At 33.6% G+C, this 26,102-nt stretch overlaps 1 protein-coding gene and 2 non-coding genes across 3 annotated transcripts; 1 reads left to right on the top strand and 2 right to left on the bottom strand.

The window, feature by feature from the left end:
* The first annotated feature begins 597 nt into the window (after positions 1-597).
* LOC107945641 (methylsterol monooxygenase 1-1) lies at positions 598-3,821 on the top strand. Its single transcript, XM_016879723.2, has 5 exons — positions 598-1,041; positions 2,060-2,382; positions 3,136-3,283; positions 3,434-3,467; positions 3,718-3,821. The coding sequence occupies exons 1-5, from the start codon at positions 712-714 to the stop codon at positions 3,720-3,722; spliced, it is 840 nt and encodes a 279-aa protein (XP_016735212.1). The 5' UTR covers positions 598-711; the 3' UTR covers positions 3,723-3,821.
* A 5,562-nt stretch (positions 3,822-9,383) lies between these two features.
* Positions 9,384-9,490, bottom strand: LOC121224881 (small nucleolar RNA R71). The gene has a single exon (XR_005922623.1). It is a non-coding gene; the product is annotated as a small nucleolar RNA R71 (small nucleolar RNA).
* A 15,191-nt stretch (positions 9,491-24,681) lies between these two features.
* LOC121224879 (small nucleolar RNA R71) lies at positions 24,682-24,788 on the bottom strand. The gene has a single exon (XR_005922621.1). It is a non-coding gene; the product is annotated as a small nucleolar RNA R71 (small nucleolar RNA).
* Positions 24,789-26,102: the final 1,314 nt, after the last annotated feature.

The following is a 26,102-nucleotide window of genomic DNA, read 5'->3' as shown; positions in this document are numbered from 1 at the left end:
GAATAATTTTTGAACAAGCATAGACGGATATGTCATTCCACATATCTCATTCTCAATCAATTGTTGAAAAAAGTTATTCATCTCAACGTTTTTAGTTTTGGAGGTTTTAGCTCAACAAACTATTATAAATCTCCATTCACCAAACACTATAATTAAAGGGTTTGACTACCTAATCCTCTATTTGTACCTAAATCAATTTAAAAAAATCTCAAAACACTATTTGTCAAATACCCTTAAATTGGATATTTTTGAATATCCGAATTTGTAATCCGAATTAAAAAGTATGATGCACTGCCCTACACTACGTAAACTGCCGACACTACGAGCTAACATCAACAACCTTTGAAAACGTCCCTGACAGTTACTTTTTTAAGTCCATATTTCACTGCCTTTCGGGCAGATTGTGTGTTATTACTTATTACTGCCATAAAAAGGCAAAGACATACAAGTGTAATTGAATAACTAAAAAAAATGGTTGTTACACTGTATCTTGAAAAAAGCCGACAATGTCGTTTGAACATGACATATAAGATCATTTCTTTTGTATGAATATAGTTCCCACAAAATCAGTGTAAACTTTTTAAAACCGACGAACAAGCCCTAATCAAAACAACCGACAACCCTCTTAGCGGAGTATCCTCCACGCAAAGACAAAAAAGCCTTATCCGTCTTCATATATTCAATATTACAGACCATCCCAAAAGAGAGGAGATGCTGCCGTATGACAGCCTTGAAGGGGCGGAATTGGCATTAGGGTGGAACTTAACGGTGGCAGAGAGATTATGGTTTAGTTATTCAGCTCATAAATCCGATTACATATTGTATACACATAATTGTTTATTTGTGTTTTTGGTGTTTTCTTTGGTACCGTTGCCCTGGGCATTGGTGGAGTTGTATTGGTTCGACGCCGTAGATAGATTCAAGCTTCAACCGAGAGTGAAGAGATCGTTCCCGGAGTTGTTTAAATGTTATAAAGATGTTCTTCATCAGTTTATCTTTGTGGTTGCCCCTCTCATTGCTGTTTCTTTCCCTGTTCTAGAGGTACGTACAATGCATAGCTTCTTAGGGTTGAGGAAAAATTTATTAGTAACCATACATCGATTTAAACAAAAATTTTCGAACAATTTAATGACTTAAATAAAAATTTTAAAATAATTCAAAGATTAAAATGTAAATTTACTTATATTTATTTACTTAAAAAATATGTTTTTTAAGAAATATTTATGAAAAATAATTTAAAAACTTTATAAAATAATGCCGGAAAGCCATAAAAGAAAATTTGTCAAAATGAAGTTCAAAAACCCAAAATCGAAAATTGGTAAAAAGAAAATCGAAAACCAAACAAAATAAAACAAATGATCATGAACAGTTCAAAAATTTTAAAAAGAAATCAGATAGAATGGTGAGTGTTACCGATGGATTCACCATACTCTCCGTCTAATAATACTAGTAATGATTGTTTTAATCGAAACAAGTGTTACAAATTCCACATATACATGATTAGAATTCTGAACTCAATATTAACTAACTTCAAACCCAAGTCTTGTCACTGAAATCAATCTTGACACTCATCCAAATAGAACTTTTAATGACAAGAAACTTTAAACCTAATTTAATTTGCTCTTATCGAGAACACAACATATTTAAGTTTGATTTCAATCACTCCTAGGTAAAATTATTATGGAAGCGTTTGTACCAAGACTTGGATTGCATTTTATCTCCTTTATTCAAAAAAATGAGCAAACTAATCCCTATATGTTAGATCAAATATTAATTTGGTCCTTCAGTTCTACTGTTAAAAATTAATCTCTATATGTTAGTATGAGGTACACATGGCACATCACGTGTCATTATTCAATTATTTTATTAGCCGTACCAGTTTTCAACCGTAGAAATGACTAAATTTTTTTACAAAAAAATCAATTTACTTATTGATTTAATGTATAGAGATTAAATTACCTATTTTTTTTAATAGAGAAAGTAAAATGCAATCTGACACGAGGGATCCATAGTTCCAACATGTTGATTATTGAAAGGTTTTTTAATGTTGATGGGGCAGTGGGTTGGGATTCGTACGAGCTTGCCACTGCCAACAAAATGGGAGGTAATTAGCCAATTGATAGTGTATTTTCTAGTGGAGGACTACACCAACTATTGGATTCATCGGTTCCTACATAGTGAATGGGGCTACGAGAAAATTCATTACATGCACCATGAATATAATGCTCCAATAGGGTTTGCAGCACTTTATGCCCATTGGGCTGAAATCTTAATTTTGGGGATCCCAACATTCCTTGGTCCAGCTATGGTTCCATGCCATATGACCACATTGTGGCTATGGTCATCTCTACGCCAAGTTGAAGCCATCGAGACCCACAGCGGGTAACTAACTTTGCTCTTCTTTCTAATTCCACCCAACATCCTCAATTTGTAGTTTTGATTTTAAAACGGTTTTCAAACTTTGAAACATTCGAATTGAATCCTAAAAATATCACTATTGCATTAATTTAGGTGTTAAATATAAGTTTACCAGAGCTTAGATTTTAAATTTTGTCTTTGTTTCTATCCGGTCTTTTTGTCAATCTAGCTACCAATTTAGGTGTTAATGTTAGCTTAAATCTGATGTAGATCATATGAATAAATTTGTAAACACATTTGTACATGTTGTATGTAACGGTGCAGCCAGGAATTTTATTTAGGGGGTCAAGATGAAACTTTATAATTTTTGGAGGGACCAAGGTTAAACAATGTGTTAAAATGCTTAAATTATATTATTAATATTTTTTTGAAAGGGTCAAAAATGTAAATTTTGTATTTATTCAAGAGCTAAAAGACTTAATTTGAATGATTTATATGTTGGGAGGAGTTAAAGAGAAAATTTCCCATTTAACCAAGGGGGTCAAGGCTTTGCTTTGCCAGTGACTGTTTGGATAGCTCAGATTCCAACGATAGGTACACACGTGTTTACAATTTGATTCATGTGTTTTAAATATGCTCAGCATCATATTCAAACGGACATTTAACGCCTAAATTGATTACTAGGATGAGTGAAGTGATTAGTATAATAATGATACTTTAAAGATTCAATTATAATATTTTGAAGTTTAATCATGGATATCTTTTGATTTTATGTAGGTATAATTTTCCTTGGAGTCCCACCAAATTGATACCATTTTATGGAGGACCAGAGTATCATGATTTTCATCATTTTGTTGGGAGACAATGCCAAAGCAATTTTGCATCTATATTTACATATTGTGATTATCTATATGGAACAGACAAGGTAAGATGAACTATTAAACTACCCAAAAAGCAGATGTCTGAAAAAAATGTAAAAAGAAAAAAGAAAAAGAAGAGAAGCAAATTCTTTAAACATTTAGATTTTATTTCTATTTTATTTTGATTTTTTTTTATTTGTAATAATGTATTGCAGGGTTATCGTCGCCACAAACAAGCCGTTAAAAAAGGTATTTTTAATTAAGAAAGTATTTTTCTCTTTGAATATTAGTAAATAGTGCAAATTTTATATAAGTTTTCTTAAAAATACAATACTTTATTAAAATTTTAACTGATATAAAAATTTTAACGATCCTCTAAAAAAAATAATAATCTAATTTAAGTCTTCTTTAACATAATTTTTAATATCTCCAAAAATTTATAATCTATATTGATTATTTAAACAATTTTTTTTCTAAAATTTACTTTTTCTTTTTGTAGCTTAAGGAGCAAGTGAAGAAGCACTTGGAGTGATCTCCACTGAAGAATCTCAAAAATAAATATATCTGTATTTGGTTATTGGACCCAAAAATAAAAATAAAAATTGAGGGCTGTTAGATTTAAAATTATTAAAATTAAGTAATAAATTAAAAATCATGTATAAAAATGAATGAACAGATAGAATATAAATTTATAAATCAATACAAAAGTTCCAAAAATTTATAATTTAGTTTGATCTTCAAAAGTAAATTTCTAATTTTGTCCCTGTCTAGAAATTAAGACATAGATGCAAGTCTTACGGTATGTTAGACACTAATGAAATAAAGGGAAAAAATTTAATGTGAATAAAAATCATATTTCTCCTTTAAAGATTAAAAAATAAAACGTATAATAATAAATTTAATTTTTCGTTTAAATTTATTTTAGTTTAAATCAAGATAATTATTTGGTTCTTTATTCAATCGTATTTTATAATGGTTGATTTTGATTATAGATATTTGAATATGCATTTTTTATATTTACCTTTGTAATTGTAATTATAATTGCGTTTGTAATTTAAATATATATCAAATTAAAATTATATGCATTTTATAATCAATGAATTTGGGTATTTGAATATAAATTTGTTCTCTCAATAAATAATACGAATTTAGATAATGAATATTTGGGATATATTATAAGTCCTTTGGTAATTGGACCCAAAAATAAAAATAAAAAACCAAAACGATTAGATTTTGAATTATTAAAATTAATCAATAAATTAAAAAATCATTATAAAAATAAATAATAAAATAAAATATAAAATTATAAATTAATATAAAATTAAAATATCTTTTGGTGATTCTAAAAAATTTACTTTTTACGATTTAGAAATAAATATGTGTTATCAATTGGGAAATAAATTACAAATCAGATTTTTTAATATTAAGATGTAACATTTTTAAATTTACGAAAATTGATTAATAATGTTATAAATTGAGTTTTAATTTTCAAATTAAACAAGTAGAGAAATAATATGTAACCTCCCCAACCCAGTTTAGACGTTAGACCCGAATTCGAGAGATTACATCAGCCACTGAGATGGCCTAGTAGGATTATCGAAAATTTGTAAAACATTTATTTTAAAACATTTATTAAGTTTAGTAGAAAACTTAGTTTAAATGTCGATTCATTATTCCTTAACGTTCTATTTATCATCTAGTAGTGGAAAAGATGATATTTACTTTATGTATTTAATAAAACCTGGGGTTCATGCATACTAAATAATAATCGAAACATAATATCCTAAGAATTCAAATAAAATGTCATGTAGAATAAAAACAAACCTAAATCCTAAATCCCATGCCACAGTTTGAGATAAAATATTGTTACCCTTAAATAATAAAATTAATCAAAAGATTAAGCCTTAATAAATTGGAAATAAAATAGGCTATGTCGAGACCCTCCGGATGTCATGCCCGTGCCCTAAGCTAGCGGGTTATCTATAAGGATGAAAATTTAAGGGGGTGAGCTGTGACGCTCAATGCGAGTTTATTTACAATAAAATCAAAGGAAGAAGTTGTTAAGACACATTAAATAACATAGCATAAAATAATCATAGATAACATTGCAGTTCAGAGTATCGATTTTTCAATGCAACCATCATTAACATATCATAACTCACAATAACTGGTTTCAGAATAACCAAGTTCTCACATTTGCCCACAAAAACATAACTTCCAGATTTGTATGCACATGATCTATAAGATGTCATACAATTTCGGGCTTAAACATAATATAATCTACCCCACCGTTACACACTATAATGGGAGTTCCCCAAAACTCTCTTCTCCAACACATCAGGATGTGCATAAACCACTCCTAGTTCGCAGATAATAACTGTCATTTGGCTATGGACACACAGTAAAATCCTACAGTTGGAATCTGCTTTCGTCTATTGGTTCACAACAATAAGTACTGCAAATCAAACCTGATTTTAGCTGTAGATTTTACAACATAATCATGCTGTTGGAATCGGTTGTGGATACATAGCAGTACCTACAGATGGAATCTACCTTTGTCTGTGGGTGCACAGCAAAATTGATTAATGCAGATAAACTGCCAAACCTCCTCCAGTCTCAACCCATACAATGCAATACGGCTTGTTGAATACAAATAGAATATGATAGTATTTAGTTTACTAATACATGACAAATCACTAGCAAAGTCATGCTTTTTCATGTATTCAGATTTCAATAACATAGGGCATGTCGTTCATACAATCACAAGTATAAATACAATAGTAACATATACTATTCATAATTCATGCAATTATTCATAAATATAAATAGCTCAATCATTCGATCAATCATGAATTCTAGCATATTTTCTATCATCAAGGACCTAATCACATAATTTAATTCAATAAAAATAGTTTGAAACCTTTTAAAGGACTAATTTGATCAAAACATAAAATTTTAGGTCAAAACTATAAATTCTGAGTTACAGGGACACACGACCGTGTAACCAGACCATGTGGAGAGGTTACACGACCTTGTGAGAAATTGTAGTTGTGTGGCATTCAAAACTACAACCTACAGAGGTACACGATCGTGTGGAAAGCAGTGTGAGAAGTAAAAACCTAGGGTTTCAAGAGGGACATGACCATGTATGGTGGTCGTGTGGTCCACACAGGCGGCCTACACGCCCATATGGCTAACCATGTGGTCTGACCTAGGCTCGATTTTGCCTTGATTTTCTCATAAAATAACACACACCTGACTTTCGGGATCTTAAACATCATTCTTTGTGCCTAAATCTGATCTAGGGTAGTTAGAATGGGTCCTTCAAATGGAATTTACACACGAATTGTTTTCAAGATTTCTCAAAATTATCAAGATTTTTGAAAAAAACTCGTTAAAGATTCGTAATAGAGTTGAAAGATTAACAAGAATGATGAAATATAAGAATTTAAGGGTTCTACAAATTAGAACGAGAGTACTTACCGAGCTTTTGATGAGAGTTTGAGGATTATCAATGCTAGATTTAATAATTCGGAGAAAGAACAGTTTAATTGGGACTTGACTTTGATTTGAGATTCAAGAGGTTAATTTCTGGCAAAGAATGTAAAATTTCTTTATGGAAAGAAAATGGGGAATTAAGGAAAAAGAAGAATTTAAATAGATGAAGGAAAAATTCATTTTAGAGTTTAAAGAGGAAATAAAATCCTTGTATGAATAGGAATAAGGATTAAATAATTAAGGTTTAGAATTTTGAGGTGCTGAAGGGTAAAATACCCTTTTTGCCGAAAAATGAAAGAAAATGAAAATGGATTTGGTGCGACTTGAACCTAGGGGGTGAGAAAAAAATGCTAAAGTCTTACCATTTGAGTTCTTACCCATTCTTAGCCTATTTCTACCACATTTAATATATATATTAGATTGAATTTGCTCCTTAGTTGCTAAAAAGAAAATAGAACAAAATAGGAAGAGTATGATTTGAGCATTAGTTCTCTAAAGAATATCTTAAGCTCTTAGTCATCAGGACTAAGACTCATTTCTTAGTGTTTTTATTAATTCTAACTCTGTGGATTTTGGGGTGTTACATAATATGTGAGTTTTTCGTTCATATTTTATTACGATTTAAGTTTTATTATGTCTGAATTCTATCTAAATTTATCCATAGCCTCTATGAATATAGAAGATCCATGAAACTTCGAATCCATAACCTTTATTAATATTAAGGGTTCATGATAAACCATAAAGGTAACATGTTTTTAATCCCATTCTTGACGCGTTTTTGGATGATTCATTATGTAAATTAGTGAATTTAATGCTCCTAATCCTTTAAATCCATATTTCTATACTTAGATGAGCATAGAGAAGTAAAAGGAGTGAACAACATGCCAAAATCGGACAAAAAAGAGTTATTTTCAGGATCCACATGGCTTGGGCACACGCCCATGTACCAGCACGTGTCGATTTCGCACTCTATTTCTCTTTTATGCGAAAAAACCCAATTTTTAGGGTTTCTGAGAATTCTAAAGTTTATAAATACATATTAGAAGAGGACCTAAGAGGGCACACAAAGAATAACGAAGAAAAGACTCGAAGAAAGCCACTGGATTCAACTCAGAAGCAGATCTCCTTCAAGATTGAAGATCTCCATTCAATTTCCTTAGAAGTTTTATTTGGTTTCTTTATGTCTTGTTGTTATCCTAACTTTGAGATGGTTTTATTCCAAATTATGAAATAAATTCCCTAGATACCTAGGGAAGATGAGACCTCTGATAGATCTTATCATTTGATTTCTGAATTACATGATAAATACTTGATTCTTGTTCCCAATTATGTATGCTTATTATATTTCTGAGATATTGATTCAAGTTTAATGTGTTTATTTCAGTGGAGCAAAAGTCCCTATTTAAGAGTAGATTTAGCATAATTAGTGGAGTTGCATGCAATCCTAGAAATAGGACAACATAAATCCACCAGATTAGAGTCAAATCTAATAGGGGGAATCCATAGATAGAGTTAATGCGACAATAGGAGTTTTAATTAGAAAGAGATTTCAATTAATCAACCTAGAGTCAATTGTTCTTACTCTCGAAAGAGATATTAACATAATTTAGGGATTTCTACGGATCAAGGCGCAAGTGAATAAATCGTTTAATTCAGATTCAGATTAATAAGTGAAGTCTAAGTGGATTATTTCCTGGGTATTGTCTATCTCATTGTTATCTTTTTTTATTTTCCCAATTCACTCTCTGTTGTGTTCTTAGTAATTAGTTTAGTTAATTTTAGATTAAAACCAATTCCTTCAATTTATCGGCTAAATAATAGAAAAATAGTAATTACTAGTACTTTTAGTCTTTGTGGATACAATATTCCCTTCTCACCATAACTATACTATTGTTTGATAGGTGCGTTTGCCTTTTTCGTAATTTTAGTTAGTTTAGTGACCATCAAGTTTTTGGCGCCATTGCTGGGGAGTAAAATATTAGGAACACTCGATTTTTATTAATTTAGCATTTTTATTTTTATTGCATTTTATTTTTTATTTTTTGTTTTCTAATTTCTTTTTTATTTGCTTCTGACAGGTTCCTTTAGTTTATGACTAGAAGAAACTCGTCAGGACCACTAGAATTTGACAGGGAAATTGAAAGTATAGCTCGCTGAAACTGTAGAAAAGCAAGGCATAATCGATAGAATATAGTGGAAGAACAAGAGGATGTTATTATTACTGAGAAGATGGCTGATAATCAGAATAATCCGCTACCTCCTATGGTTGCTGCGAATCCAGCAAATCTGAATCCTACTCCTCATACTATGTACGATTATGCCAAGCCCACTTTAACTGGGGCTGAATCGAGTATTGTGAGACCTACCATTGCTGCAAATAACTTTAAACTGAAGCCGAACACTATTCAGATGATCCAACAGTTTGTTCAGTTCGATGGTTTGCAAGACGAAGATCCAAATACTCATTTGGCTAATTTCCTGGAAGTCTGCGATACTTTCAAGATAAATGGCATTTTTGACGATGCCATTCGCTTACGGTTGTTCCCTATCTCATTGAGAAACAAAACTAAACAGTGTTTGAATTCCTTACCACGAGGTTTTATCACTATATAGGACCAAATGACCGAGACATTTTTATCAAAGTATTTCCCACCGGCTAAAACAACTAAGCTGAAGAATGATATCTCTTCCTTCATGCAGATTGACTTAGAGACTTTATATGATGCATGGGAGAGGCATAAGGATTTATTGAGAAGGTGCCCTCACCATGGTTTACCTTTATGGCTACAGGTTCAAACCTTCTACAACAGTTTGAACCCCTCAAGTAGGCAATTGATGGATGCAGCCACCTTTGGTACTTTGAATAATAAAAAACTTGAAGCGAATTATGAATTTATAGAGGAGATGCCACTAAATAATTATCAGTGGCAAGTCATAAAGCCTAATAGAGCAGCCGATGTTTTCAACATAGATACAATCACCATGTTATCAAATCAAGTAAAACAATTAAATAAGAAAAATGATTGTTTATGTGTTTCTACGTAGGTACATTCGGTGATTCAATGCGATGCAAATGGAGGAGGAATGAACAATCCAGAATATTTACCCTACAGTCTTAGCACAGAAAATGAGGAAATCAACTATATGGTTAACAATTCTAGACCTCAGAATAATCCTTATAGTAACACTTATAATGCAGGTTAGAGGAACCATCTCAATTTCTCTTGGGGTGGTCAGGGAAACCAAAGACCAGAAATCCTTCTAGGCTTCCAACCACCTTACCAATAAGAGAAAAAGCTGAACCTTGAGGAGATGTTGATGAAGTTTATTTTGGTGTCAGAAACCCGCTTCAAAAACACCAAAACAACACTTAAAAATTAACAAGCGTCGATTCAAGGGCTTGAGAACCAAATCGGTCAACTTGCGAAGTTGATTTCAAAATGACCACAAGGTAGCTTACCTAGTAATACCAAAACTAACCTAAGGGAGCAGCTTCATGCAATTACTATGTGAGATGAAGAAATGTTAGTTGAATCTGAACCAAAGCTGAGGCAAGAAAGTGTGGTAAGTAAATGTAAGGTTGAGGTAAGCCAAAATGAACAAAAATCAGTCGATAAGGAATATAAACCTCATGTGCCATATCCCAACGCGACAAAGGAAGACAACACGAATGAACAATTTGATAAATTTCTTAAACTTTTCAAAAAGTTACATATTAACTTGCCGTTTATTGAAGCTCTTTCATATATGCCCAATTCCATTAAATTTTTAAAGGAGATTTTGGAAAACAAACGCAAGTTAGATGATTCGTCACACATAGAGCTAAATACAGCTTGCTCAGCTATTTTGCAAAATAAACTACCCAACAAATTGAAAGATCCAGGGAGTTTTTACTATTCCTTGTTTAATTGGTAGTTTAAACGTTAATAATGCTTTTGCTGATTTAGGGGCTAGTATTAATGTCATACCCTATAAAATGTTTAAGCAGTTAAGTCTTGGGAAACCCAAATAAACTAGGATGAGTATTCAATTAGTAGATAGAACCATTGGATTTCCTAGGGGTATTATTGAAGATGTTATTGTCAAAATTGATAAATTCATATTCTAAGTTGGTTTTTTGTTGTTTTAGACATGGATGAGGATAGTGACATACCTTTGATTCTAGGTCGGCCTTTTTTAGCAACTACTAGAACTATTATTGATGTTGGTACATGTGAATTAATACTTCGTGTAGGTGATGATACGATTACACACCAAGCTCGTGATTTTGTTAAGACATCTAGTGATCGAGATGATTATACAAGTTCTGTCAATATGAATAACATTGTGGCTCAAACTTTTTTGCAGAAAGCCCCTCGAAAAAAATGTGATGGAGCCACGTTCCATTCCATGTGACAGAAACAAAAAGACTCATAAAGAACAAATGTTACAGATCGATGAACTAGACGAATGGCAGACACATATCAACGAGAAATCGAGAATACACGATGCAGAGCCAAAGCGATGCCATGACGAGCATAAGGATGTAATGAATCAATTTAAGGCTGGGGACTAGGTACTGTTAGATAAAACGAACCCTCGAATTGCCCCCTCAGAGCTTAATGTAAACAGAGTAACTCCTTTTACGGTATTGAATGTCTTCCCATACGGTACAGTTGAGGTAACTTATTCTGAATTTGACACTTTTAAGGTAAATATTACTCGACTCAAACCTTATTTTGATAATAGAATTGACAGCGAGAAGGAGGAGTTTTGACTCTACGAACCACCGTGATCGTGTAAACACGAGGTAAGTCGAGCTTAGACTTTAAATAAGACTTCTCGGGAGGCAACCTGAGTGTTAACACATCTAATTTTCTTAATTTTATATGATATTTTTAAAATTAATTAATTTCCAAAAATTTTTTTTGACCCACACAACTTGGACAAACGGGCGTATCCTAGGCTGTGTGCACTAAAAGGGGTTCAATAGTGAGTTACACGGCCTGACGACATGGCCATGTGACCCACATGGCCTGGAAACACAGGCGTGTCCTTCATCGTATGGATTGTGGGACTTATTTTTTTACAACAATTGATAGAGAAATGGCCTAAAATAGTCCACACGAGCGTGTGACATAGCTGTGTAGACCACACGGCCTGGACACACAAGAGTGTCCTAGGAAGTGTGGAACCTAGATCTAAAATTTTCTTTTTTAAAACAAGTCAGAGAGTTACACGGGCAAGGTATACGGCCATGTGCGACACACGACTGAGCCACATGGGCATGTAGGAGGTCATATGGGCGTGAGAGAAGCGAAGGAGGTTGCACATGGCCATGCGACACGGCCATGTAGAACACACAGGTGTGTCCAAGGCCATGTGAAGACTAGGTTAAAAATTTTATCACCCGCGGGTTGGGAAGAGCCACACGGGCGTGTGACACGATCGTGTGGCCCAACACGGGCTTTTACACGACCGTGTCATCATTAAAAAAAACCTAATTCCCTTTTTCATTTTTTCTATTTTGTCTTCTTTCTCCTAATTCCCCAAGCACCAAAACCCTAGCCGCCACCTCTCCCTCTCCCTTCTCACCGTCCGGCCACCAGTCTACCCCCATGCCGCTCCACCGTCGTCCGCACTAACCGACCCCCTCTCTCGGCCTTTCTCTCCCTATACCACCACTCACGCCCTTCTTCCCTTCTTTTTTTTCCTCCCTTTCACACCGTCTCCTCCCTTCTCTTCTTCCCCCATGACCCACCGCCATACCCATCCTTACCCCTCTCGGCCTTCTCCTTCCTTCATCCATCTCGCTAGCCCTCTTGCACCTCAAATTCTCACCCCATTTTCCCTTCCTCCTCACCTCGACCACCACAAAAGACCTCCGCGTTCCTTTTCTCTCTCCTCACGCCAATCACTGCCATTCACAACTCCGGCCATACGAACCGTCGTTTGTCATTCTTTTTCCATTTTTGCCCATTTTCCTATATTATTATTTCTTTATTAATATTATTTTATTTTATTATTTTTACTGTTTTTACTTTTATTTATTCTTTGATTATTTAGTCTCTTTAATGTTAATTTTGTTTATTCTTAATGTAGGTCTAGACATGTTTATATTTTATTTTATTTTCTTTCATTTTCTTCTATTTTATTTTCTTCCCTTCTTTCAGCAGTATTATGCATTTAGTTTGTTTTAAGTTAATTTTCTTTTTTATTTTATTCATACTATGCTTGTTTATTCATTTTTATATTGATCATTATTAGTTTTATACTGTGTTTTTATTTGGTAGTAGCATTTTGCTTATTAGTCAATTTTCTATTTAGTCCAATTGTTGAGCTAAACTTGGATGTTTATTTCTTATTAGCTTGTGCCTATTATGTTGGTTTGTCAATTTGATTTATTTGATCATTTTATTGCAGATACACCATGACAAACACTTGTAAGTAAGTCTAAGGTTGTCGTCCTCACTTCGAAAAAGTGGAAGACCCCTAATGCGACCTCTTCCTCAAGCGCCTTCGCCGAGGTCCGCCATCCCTATCTTTGATTTTTAGCGGGTCCTCAAGAGGAATTATTTCAGTTACTGAGATTGCGACCACTCGGCCTAGGCCGCTGTATTGATTGGAACACTTTAGAGGGGGTTCACCTAGCTGATCACATGCGTGCCTTTATTGCTACAGCATAATGGGACCGTTTCTTCTCCATCATTGAGCCCACATACATAGATCTTACTTTGGAGTTTTGTTCTACATTTATTCTACAGCAGGTTGTGACGACTTGTGATGAGCCAGGCACCTTTACTTTCAGACTCGATGGCCTGGTGCGTCAGATGAGTGTGCCCGAGTTCGATGCTACTATGGGACTCTACACTGAGAAGTTTATGAGTGCTGAGAACTTTCTCCATCTATATCGGCACATCCATTACACCTCATCTCATTTTTGGGCAAAGCTTATAACGAGTCAAATAGTTTATGACGCGAGTCGCTCGAAGGCGACTTCCCTCTCTCCGACTTTACGGTATCTTCATGCACTTTTAGCTTACACTTTGACCAGTAGGAGAGAGAGCACCGGAGTCGTTAGTACTCACTATGCTTATTTTCTATAGAGCATGGCCACCGGGAATATATTTGATTTGGCATACTTCATCGCTTTAGCCTTCCGCCATAAAACTGACCGCCACAGGAAAGGCCCCATATATTTAGGCCTTTATGTGACTTGCCTTGCTCAACACTTTGGTCTCTTCGACACACTAGAGCAGTCCTCTACACTTACACTCGTCGGCCAGATGTCCCCACAGGGAATCTCGAGCATGATTCATATGAGGATGATCGAGCTGTGTCATGGAGTGGATCCTCCTCAGTATCGATTATTTCATTTTGACGCTCAAAATGAACCCAAAGACTTCACTGATGATGTTCCTCTCTATCACGAGGACCCACGACAGCCTTCACCTTTGAGTCACCACCTTATTTCTTCTACTGCTACTTTAGCGGACCTCCCCGAGTGGTTCGCTCGCTTTGAGCAATATGGCATTCAAAGGTTCGACAAATTTGACGTGACATTGCAGTACATCTGTTTGCATCTCCATATCTCCTCTTCAGCACTGACGACTTGCGACCCCGATGCGTCTGATGATGAGGACGATTGAGTCCATTTGTTTTATTTTTTTATTTTATGTTTATTATTATTTTCTTAGACTTATTTTGTTTTTATATTTTGAACTATATTTTTATTTTTATGGTTGTTTCTAATCAAGTTTTAATCTCATAATCTTCTTCACTATTTGTGTTTATTTTCTTATTAGTTTGCTCAGAATCGTGCTCTACATTTAGATTTGTCTACAATTCCACTTTTCACTATTCTGGGGATTTCATCCAATATTCAGGCTAGTTTCACTTTTCTCCCTCTCTTATAATATTTTTTTTATATTGTGATTATCTATGTTTTTAAATTGAGGAAAATGTACATCTTAAGTTTGGGGAGGTTATTTATATAATTATTAGAAAATCCTTGAATTATGTCTTGTGGTTAAGTAATTTTCTCATACTACTATTAGAATGAAATTTTATCGATTTGTGATTTTTATTGATGTGTTTTAGATTAAATTCATAGATATTTGTGCATTAGTTGTTTTAAACTTTGAGACATGAGAGAATCAAGCATTATAAGTCTATTTTCAGAATTAAAATTTTTTAGATTGTTTCCCTTAATTGAGGTATTACCTTAAAGTTTGAGATTTGCAAGATTGACATCGAAAACCATAATTTTTTTGTGAGATTTTAAGCCTTTAGAGTATACATTTTTCTTGCTCATTTTTATTTTTTGGTTATGAGTGTGTCATTATTGATTTGTTTTTCTAGAATTTGCTTTGATTATTCTTGTCGAGACCACACCTTTGATTTGATATACTGAGATGATAAATGCACTTAGGTTTTAACCCACTTATCCCATAAAAAGCCTAACTACATAATTAACCCTTAGTGAACCCCTTTTGAGCGTAACATACCGTTTCTTGATTTACCCATTAACGTTAACCCATAACTCATTTTTTGTTCATTGATAATTTTTCTCGTTTCATTGACTCTATTTTTATTGAGATTTGATTTGGTTAATTGTTTGATTAAGCCTTTTGTTTAAGTTGTTGAATTATTTCTTATTATTTGAAAAAAAATAAAATTCAAAAAATATATATACATATTTGTTGATTATTATTTAATTCTATGTTAATTGAGCTTGAACAGTTAAATTCATATTTTGATAAGAAGCTCGTGTTATTCTTGAATAGTTTCTATTGATGTAATTGCTTTTAATTCAGCATTTGTTTTTTTTTAGTTTGGTAATTTATCAATCCGATCTCGATTATAACATATTTTTCAGCCTTTCTCCTCACCTTTAACCTAAGCCCCATTACAACCGCTTAAAGAACTTTTGGTTTGTGTATCATCTCATTTTATAGTGGTGGAGATTTGATTTTCATGCAAGCCTATGGTAATGACTTTTCATGTTTGACTATTGAGTGCATATTTTTGAACCTTAAACACTTTGAGTGATTTGAGTGAATCTTTAGTGAGGATGTCGATTCTTGTCGATTTTGAATTAAAGGTAATTAATTAGATAAGGGGAAATACCTATGTTTTCATGCTTTAAAAATGTTCGACTTGGATTGTTTGAATCTTTAGTGCTCTTTTAGTTGAATTATCAATGTATGATTATTTGTGAATTATGACAAAATATTATTGCTGAGAATTATAAGTTGACAAAAATTAATTTTTAATTGTGAGTTGAGGATTTTGCTTGAGGACAAGCAAACACTTAAGTGTGGGGATATTTGTTAAACCATAAAAGTAACATGTTTTTAATCTTATTCTTGACGCATTTTTGGATGATTTATTATGTAAATAAGTGAATTTGATGCTCCTAATCCTTTAAATCCATGTTTCTATACTTAGGTGAGCATCGGGAAGTGAAAGGAGCAAAAAATGGGCCAAAATCGAAAAAAGAGAGTTATTTTTAGGATCCACATGACATGGGCATTTCCACATGGGCTGGGCACACGTTCATGTGAGCCACACGCTCATGTGCTAGCCCGTGTAGATTTTGCACCTTGCTTCCTTTTTACGCGAGAAAACTAAATTTTTAGGCTTTCTAAGCATTCTAAAGTTTATAAATACGTATTAGAAGAGGACCTAAGGGGACACAAAGAGAAGAAAGAAGAAAAGACTCGAAGAAATCCACCAGATTCAACTCAGAAGCAGATTTCTTTCAAGATTGAAGATCTCTGTTCAATTTCCTTAGAAGTTTTATTACGTTTCTTTATGTCTTGTTATTATCCTAACTTTGAGATGGTTTTATTCCAAATTATGAACTAAATTCCCTAGATACCTAGGGTAGATGAAACCTATGATAGATCTTATCATTTGATTTATGAATTACATGATAAATACTTGATTCTTGTTCTCAATTATGTATGCTTATTTCTTGTTTTAATATTTCTGAGATATTGATTCAAGTTTAATGTGCTTATTTCAGTGGAGCAAAAGTCCCTGTTTAAGAGTAGATCTAGCATAATTGATTGGAGTTGCATGCAATCCTAAAAATAGGACAACATAAATCTATCGGATTAGAGTCAAATCTATTAGGGAAATCCATAGAGCGAGTTAATGCGACAATAGGAGTTTTAATTAGAAAGAGATTTCAATTAATCAATCTAGAGGCAGTTGTTCTTACTCTCAAAAGAGATATTAACATAATTTAGGGATTTCTATGGATCAAGGCGCAAGTGAATAAATCGTTTAATTCAGATTTAGATTAATAAGTGAAGTCTAGGTGGATTCTTTCCTGGGTAGTCTATCTCATTGGTTATCTTCGTTTATTTTCCCAATTCACTCTCTATTGTGTTCTTAGTAATTACTTTAGTTAATTTTAGATTAAAAACAATTTCTTCAATTTATCGGCTAAATAATAGAAAACAGTAATTTCTAGTACTTTTAGTCCTCGTGGATACGATATTCCCTTCTCACAATAGCTATACTATTGTTCGATAGGTGCGCTTGCCTTTGTCGTAATTATAATTAGTTTAGTGACCATCAGTTCATGTGATTCTCTTAAAATTAATTATGTAATGATATTTTCTTCTTAGCTCTCTTCAAAGTGAAGGACAAAATCTCGAAGATACATTATTCTTTAACAGTATTCAAAAGGGATTGAAGCGTAGCCAAGGCATAGGTAAAGGCATTGCCCCTAGCGAAACATAAAGTTCTTTTCTAAACTCCTCTCGATGATTTAGAAAATAATATTCCAATTTAACCCTTTTTTTGTCCCTCAAAAAGTTGTTTTTTTTTGCTTGTGTAGCTTGAGCAGCAAGTGAAGAAGCACCAAGAGAGATCTCCAAGGAAGTATCTCGAAAATAAATAATCTATCTTGATTTATGTTGTTAGTCCTTTTGGTTATTGGGCCCAAAAACTTACAAAGAAATGGGTTGTTAGAAATAGAATTACTGAGGTGCTATTAGTAAACTTAAAAATTAAGTGTTGAAAAATAAATGTTTAATACTTAAGTATTGTAAACTTAATTTAAGTTATAATATATGTTTGATATATTGCTTAAAATTAAGTATGTAATATAATTAGATTATTTAATAAATATAATTTTTGAATTATAGAAAAAATCTATTAAGTTGTTTTCATTTTGGATTATCAACCTTACGTAGAAAATTAATCATTAAAAATATTAATTTTTAATTGATTTAATTTCTTTTTTGAATAGCTTATCAAACAAAGCTTAAAATTAAGTAATAATTTTAAAAATCATGTATACAAATAAATAAACAAATAATTTATTAATTAATATAATATTAAATTTTATTTTAATCCTTCCACAAGTTTATAATTTCAATTCTGATCTTTAAACAAAAATTCTAATTTCACCCCTATTTAGAAATTAAGATATAGATGCAAGTTGAAATTACCTTTTGTTTGCAGTTATTCTAAGTTATTGTTTTGCGTTCAGTTAACGAACAAGGCACAGACTACCTCTGTAATATACCTTTCAAACAGTGGACACAAGTATTTAAGATATGGTCATATGACCTCAAACCTGACTGAATGCATAAATTCTGTTCTAAAAGGAACGCGCCATTTGCCGATAACCTTGGTTGTGTGAGAGACATATTTTCATTTAACGACACTATTTTCAAAGCGAGCAGCGAGTTTTAAAGGCCAAATGCAGGGAGGCCATATATGGTGCCGGAAGGTACTGTAAGAAATTAACAAGGCGAAGGCGCGAGCCAAAACCATGCACATAGTGTGTCACGATTGCGACAACCTATGGTTTCGTGTGACGGAGTTTGATAGACTGAACCAAGGTATTACAGGCGAGCAATATCGTGTACACCTGAGAAATAGGACTTGCGATTGTGGGACGTTTGATGCACTTCGTTATCCATGCGGTCATGTAATTGCAGCTTGTCAGAAACTCTGTTTGGATCCTATGAGATATGTCGACGAAGTGTACAAAATAGAATACATGTACAATGGGTGGAGACATGTATTCCCACCGGTCCCAGATGAACGTAAGTGGTCGTCTCTATCGCTTGCTCTGTTTAAGTTGTTACTGGGTAGATAATTGTGTCGCAAACCAAAAGGTCAAGTTTTTTCAAGTAAAGTACGTAACAATATGGATATCCGGGAAAGAAGGAACCAACAGAAGTTGTGCGGATGGTGTAGGAACCCAGGTCAGACAATTCGATCATGTCTAAGTCGAAATAGTTGATAGTTGTTGTAATAAAACTATGTTGCATTATTTCTATTTTATTAAAAATATAAAAATATTAAAAATATTGTCTTATTAAAAAGAACTCCTATTTTATTAAAAATATAAAATATAAATTACTATTAAAATATTAAAAAGAACTTTTATTTTATTAAATGAAATAATATAAAAATAGTTTGTACAAATATATTAAAAATATAAAAAATAAATTACTATTAAAATATTAAAAACAACTTTTATTTTATTAAATTAAACAATATAAAAACATTTTGTACAAACATATTAAAAAATATCAATGTTGGTGCCGGTCAAAATCAATGCCACATGGGGGTTGTTGACGGTTACGCACTGGATTTCTCCTTGGTTTAGCTTCCGACGGGGGTTGTGGTTGCTTTGGCAGGGGTTGTGGTTGTGGGTGTTGGGAGGATGACCCACCTTGATAGAATAAAGAATGCGGAGGTGTTTGAATCACCCACGACAGAGGTGTTTGAATCCCATAAGGCGATGGTGATTGGTAATGAGAAGAGCTCCCCGACAGAGCCTCGTGCGATCTCTCCTGCGACGACGGCCTATATATTGTTGGTTGAGTTGGAGTCATCAGGAAAAGATATGCACTGGGCCATGCATTCCAACCTAGCATAGGACTGGGAAAAGGATACATATAAGGGTTAGGATACATATAAGGGCAAGGATACGCACCTGGCATAATTTGAAGAGGTTGTGATGTGGGTGTTATCGATTACGGCTTTGGGCTCGATGATTGTGTGGGCACTGTTGATGGACTCGTGTCGTCATCCCTTCTCTTTGGATTTAAAGGGCCCCGTCACTCCCTTTCGACATGAATTTGTCGACGCCTCTGCTCTTTCGACAGTAAATATGGCTTGCCATGTATCCTAAACTGTGACATGTAATCCGGCACGCACGCTAACTCTGGAATGATGATCAGTTCCCGAGTAGGTATATGATCATACCTATTTTCCCACATTTTGATATATTTTGACCAGTATACTGGCCAATTCGTATTCGATTACCGTAAGTCAATTTTGTGCTCATCATTGAGCACCTCAGGTGCCACGAGAATCGATTGTCGAAAGCCAAATGGCCGCAACACTCTATCCATCTGGTGCAGCTCCACGATAGCATTGTTGACCAATGAGACCTTCATATGCTACATGTTCAGATTTTGAAAGAATTCATCCGGAATTACTACCTGAATTTTCGGATCCTCGTATGGTGTCCACTGAAACTATATGAACATGATAAAAATATTAGTTATATACATAATACTAAATAATATGAAATGACTATTTTATGTATATATATTATTTAATACTTACTTGCGCTTCCGACCGTTGGTCTAATAGAAGTCGTTATCTTTAAGAGCGATAGGTATTCCAACATAACTCGCTGAATGGTTCCACCTAATTAAATAAATTTTTAGCATACAATTATATTTTAAATCTATGTAATACTTGTAAAATCTAATATTATTTTTACCTCGTTATGAGGGGAAATGTATATGGGTGGTCCACTCGAGGACGTAAAAATAGAAAGCAAAATCGAGCCCATGATTGTAGTAGTAATAGGCAACCTCCCATTTTGGCTTTAGTTGGTGGCGTCGCCCACACATCTCCCGGTATAATGTTGCCAACACGGCAGACCCCAACCAAATTTGCTAGCTGCTCTAAAATCAACGAGTTTTAGCAGCGACCTCAAATGTACGAGGTTTCGTGATAACTCTAGCATCAGATAACCTCCAATCATCTTAAGAATGTATGCCCGAGCATATAGTATTCTTTCTACTTCAATCGAATCATTCCCCAGCTCCAGGAATGTGTCTTGTAACCAGCCTATCTCGTTCCAACCTCCGTAAATATTATCTGAAATCTCACCCAAAAGATCGTAACATATGGCTCCCCAATCAGCGGATTGAACGAACCTGGTGAGTGTGGGCCTGCCCACCGGCAATCCCAATTGTAAATGTACGTCCTCAAAAGTGATGGTACACTTTCCGCATGGAAGATGGAATGTGGTCTCCACCTCTCTATCAACGCGCTGATGAGTTTTGGGTCCAACTTGCACCCTCGGCCTATAGTGGCCACGTGCCAAGAACCTGCTTCCCGCAAGTAATTCTCTATCAACAGTGATAGAGGACCAGGCATATTACGAATATAGCATTGTAACACCCAATCTACAGACTGTTATAAAAAATTATAAAATAAAATATAATTAAATTTACATAAATGAAAAAATATTAAATAATATTTAAAAATTAAAATTAATCCTTACCATTTTCATTTGTTCGACGGAGATATGTTTATAATCGAGACAAATTAATTCCCTGGCCATTGCTAACTCGATCAAATATTTTTGAAATTATAAAAAAATTCTAATTCAGAAAAAATTAAAGAGAGCTTTTTTGCCAAAATTAAAGAGAGCTTTGAGAAATTTAGAGAGAAATTTGAGGGAAAATTGAAGAAATAATGTGTGATAAAATAGGATCGGGGTTTTATAGGGTTTTTTTTGTTTTTTTTTACCGTTGGACACCCCAACGGTCAAAAAATCAAATAGCCGTTGGGAAAAAAAGGGGCTAAAACGCGTCCCTGGGGGAGCAATTTTGCCACGTCAGCAAAACACGTCAACATTCACGCGTTTTGTGCTGACATGAGAATATCGCTCTCCCAGGGACGCGTTTTGCTAAAAATTCCCCCAAAAACTCTCCTACGTGGACGCGTTTTGCCAAAATCGGCCTTTTTTAGTAAATAATAAAAAAATTGGCCCATTTCCGTAAATAAAGTTGGAAATGAGCCTTTAATGGTAAAATGGTCCTTATTATCCTTTAAAATAGCAAGATAGAGTTCAAGCCCAATAAGAATTCTCCTAATTCCTTCAAGATTATTGCCCCACTAAGAACTTAAAGCTCTTTTAATTCAGTTCCTTATACATAAATACATGTCAAACATGTCCTACATTTGCTACTTAATAAAAATATAAATAACCAATATTATTTTTATATATATCAAAATTGTCAATAAAACAAAATTATTCAATTTTTATAGATCGTTTTTGCTTTGAACCTTTATGTTTTAGTTAAATTATTTTTCTACAAAAAAGTTTATTAAACTATTATAATTTTAACGTAACCGACGTAACAGTTTTTGTGGCAATCCACTTGTACTCTATAAAAAATTCATAAAAGTTTCTAAAAAGTCCACATCAGTACTGAAGTACATCTAAATTGCAACACAGGTTGCCACAATTTTGTACGTCTAAATTTCTACAATAATTAAAGAAATTAATTTTAAAATCAAATAAAATTGAGAGCATAAATAAATTTAAATTAAAAGAGTTTAATTTATGAATTATTATTTTAGCTTTTTACTTATATAATTTTAATATAAAATAATTTAATATTAAATATAAAACGGTGTCTTACTTTATGTTAGACAATAATGATGAAAATGAGATAATGTGTAAGTTCTCATTTTAATTTAAGTAAAATATGTGATATAGTTAGGCATCAAATTTAACACCTTACACCCTATCATATGATTAATAAATTAGGCCAAAATTAACTGATCAAGATTTACTTCAATTTATTAAGTTATTAATCTATACAAGAGTATCCTCCACGCAAAGAAAAAAAACCCTTATTCAATATTACAAACCATCCAAGTTATCCAAAAGAGAGGAGATGATGCCATATGATAGCCTTGAAGGGGCAGAATTGGCTTTAGGGAGTGATAAGCCATAAAAGTAACATATTTTTAATCCAATTCTTAATGCGTTTTTGGATGATTTATTATGTAAATTAGTGAATTTGATACTTCTAATCCTTTAGATTCATGTTTCTATACTTATGTGAGCATAAAGGAGCAGAAGGAGAGAAAAACAAGCCAAAATCGAGCAAAAAAAGCTATTTTCAGCATCCACATGGCCTGAGCATTCCCATACGGGCTGGCCACACACCAATGTGCCAGCCCGTGTCGATTTCACAACCTACTTCCCTAACACACGAAAAACCCCAATTTTAAGGCTTTCTAAGCATTCTACAGTCTATAAATAACAATTAGAAGAAGACCTAAGGGAGCACCCAGAGAAGATGGAAGAAATTACTCGAAGAACACCATCGAAGCCAACACATAAGCAGATCTCCTTCAAGATTGAAGATCTCATTTTAACTTCTTTCAAAGTTTTAGTGAATTTATTTATGTCTTATGATTTTTCTGACTTTAGATGTTTTCATTTCAGATTATGAACTAAATTCCCTAGATACCTAGGGAAGATGAAACCTATGATGAATCTTATTATTTGATTTCTGAATTACATGATAAAACTTGATTCTTGTTCCCAATTATGTATGCTTATTTTGTGTTTTAATATTTTTGGGATATTAATTCATGTTTAATGTGCTTATTTCAGTAGAGCAAAAGTCTTTGTTTAAGAGTAGATCTAGCATAATTGAGTGGAGCTGCATGCAATCCTAGAAATAAGACAACATAAATCTACCGGATTAGAGTCAAATCTAATAGGGGAATCCATAGGTAGAGTTAATGCGACAATTGGGGTTTTAATTAGAAAGAGATTTCAATTAATCAACCTAGAGTCAGTAGTTCTTACTCTCGAAAGAGATATTAACATAAATTAGAGATTTCTACGGATCAAGACACAAGTGAATAAATCGTTTAATTCAGCTTCAGAATAATAAGTGAAGTCTAGGTGGATTTTTTCTTGGGTATTGTCTTTCTCTTTGGTATTATTCGATTTTTCCTATTTCATTTTTTTTTGCGTTCTTAGTTAATTTAGATTAGTAAATTTACATTAAAAACAATCACCCCAACTTATCGGCTAAATAATAAAAAAATGGTTATTACTAGTACTTTTAGTCCTCGTGGATAGGATACTCTCTACTCACCATAGCTATACTACTGTTTGATAGGTGCGCTTGTCTTTGTCGTAATTATAGTTAGTTTAGTTACCATCAAGTTTTTGGCGCCGTTGCCGGGGACTTAAATATTTGGTACACTTGATTTTTATTAATTTATCCATTTATCTTTATTGCATTTTATTTTTTGTTTTTAGTTTAATTTCTGTTTTCTAATTTTTTTCTTTTATTTGCTTCTGGCAGGTTCCTTTAGTTTATGACTAGAAGAAACCTGTCAAGACCATTAGTATTTGATAGTGAAATTGAAAGTATAGCTCGCAAAAACCGTAGAGAATCAAGGTAGAATTGACAAAGTATAGTGGAAGAACAAGAGGATGTTATTATTGTTATTGAGGAGATGGCTGATAATCAGAATAATCAGCTACTTCCTGTGGTTGCTGCGAATCATGCAAATCCGAATCCTGCACCTTGTACTATGTATGATTATGCCAAGTCCACTCTAACTAAGGTTGAATTGAGTATTGTGAGACCCACCATTCTTGCAAATAATTTCGAACTGAAGCCGAACACTATTCAGATGATACAACAGTTTGTTTAGTTCGATGGTTTGCAAGACGAAGATCCAAATACTCATTTGGCTAATTTTTTGGAAGTTTGTGACACTTTCAAGATAAATGGCATTTCTGACGCTGCTATTCGCCTACAGTTGTTTCCTTTCTCGTTGAGGAACAAAGCTAAACAGTGGTTGAATTCCTTCCCACGAGGTTCCATTACCACATGGGATCAAATGACTGAAAAATTTCTACTAAGGAATGATATCTAAGACAGCTAAGCTAAGGAATGATATCTCTTCCTTCGAGTAGGTTGACTTAGAAACCATATATGATGCATGGGAGAGGTATAAGGATTTATTGAGAAGGTGCCCTCACCATGGGTTACCTTTATGGCTACAGGTTCAAGCCTTCTACAACAGTTTGAATCCCTCAACTAGGCAGCTGATCGATGCAGCAACTAGTGGTACTCTGAATAATAAAACAACCGAAGTTGCTTATGAGTTTATAAAAGAGATGTCACTGAATAATTATCAGTGGCAAGTCATGAGGATGAAGCCTAATAGAGTAGCCGGTGTTTTCAATCTAGATGCAGTCACCATGTTATCAAATCAGGTAGATCAATTAAATAAGAAAATTGATGGTTTATGTGTTTCTACGCAGGTACCTTCGGTGATGCAATGCGATGCAAATTAAGGAGGAATGAGCACTCCAGAATATTTATCCTATGGTCCTAGCACAGAGAATGAACAAATAAACTATTTGGGTAATAATTCTAGACCTCAGAGTAATCCTTATAGTAACACTTATAATGCAGCCAAAGTACACAACCCCCTCTAGGCTTTCAACCACCTTACCAATAAGAGAAAAAACCAAACGTTGAGGAGATGCTGACGAAGTTTATCTCGGTGTCAGAAACCCACTTCCAAAACAACGAAACAACACTTAAATAAAAAATCGCCAATTCAAGGGCTCGAGAACCAAATCAGACAACTTATGAAGTTCATTTTAGAATGACCACAAGGTAGCTTGCCTAGTAATACCGAAACTAACCCAAAGGGGCAACTTCATGCAATTACTGTGAGAGATGAAGAAGGGTTAGTTGAATCTGAACCAGAATTGAGGCAATAAAGTGTGGTAAGTAAAGGTAAGGTAGAGGTAAGCCAGAATGAACAAAAATCAGTTGGTAAGGAATATAAACCTCGAGTTCTATATCTGAATGTAACGAAGAAAGATCACACTAGCGAACAATTTGGTAAATTTCTTAAACTTTTGAAAAAGTTACATATTAACTTACCGTTTATTGAAGCAGTTTCTCAAATGCCCAATTTCGTAAAATTTTTAAAGGAGCTTTGGGCAAACAAAAACGTAGTTTGATCGGCTACTTTGCAAAATAAACTACCCAACAAATTGAAAGATCTAGGGAGTTTTACTATTCTTTGTTTATTTGGTAGTTTAAATGTTAATAATGCTTTAGCTAATTTAGGGGATAATATTAATGTCATGCCTAATAAAATGTTTAAACAATTAGGTCTTGGGAAACCCCTAAACAAACTAGGATGAGTATTCAATTAGCAGAAAGAACTACTAGATTTCCTAGGGGTGTTATTGAAGACGTACTTGTGAAAATTGATAAATTCATATTCCCAATTGATTTTGTTGTTTTAGACATGGATGAGGATAGTGACGTACCTTTAATT

This window comes from Gossypium hirsutum, chromosome D12, assembly GCF_007990345.1.
Source record: "Gossypium hirsutum isolate 1008001.06 chromosome D12, Gossypium_hirsutum_v2.1, whole genome shotgun sequence".
NCBI lineage: Eukaryota > Viridiplantae > Streptophyta > Magnoliopsida > Malvales > Malvaceae > Gossypium > Gossypium hirsutum.
Note: the sequence above shows the minus strand (reverse complement) of the source record. Positions and strands in the feature narration are given on the sequence as shown.

Excerpts from the sequence above, each read along its gene's own strand:
- LOC107945641 (XM_016879723.2), top strand. The coding sequence starts at position 712 with ATGCTGCCGTATGACAGCCTTGAAGGGGCGGAATTGGCATTAGGGTGG. Across the intron at positions 2,383-3,135 it reads GCCATCGAGACCCACAGCGG|GTATAATTTTCCTTGGAGTC; the intron begins GTAACTAACTTT and ends GATTTTATGTAG. Across the intron at positions 3,284-3,433 it reads ATCTATATGGAACAGACAAG|GGTTATCGTCGCCACAAACA; the intron begins GTAAGATGAACT and ends AATGTATTGCAG.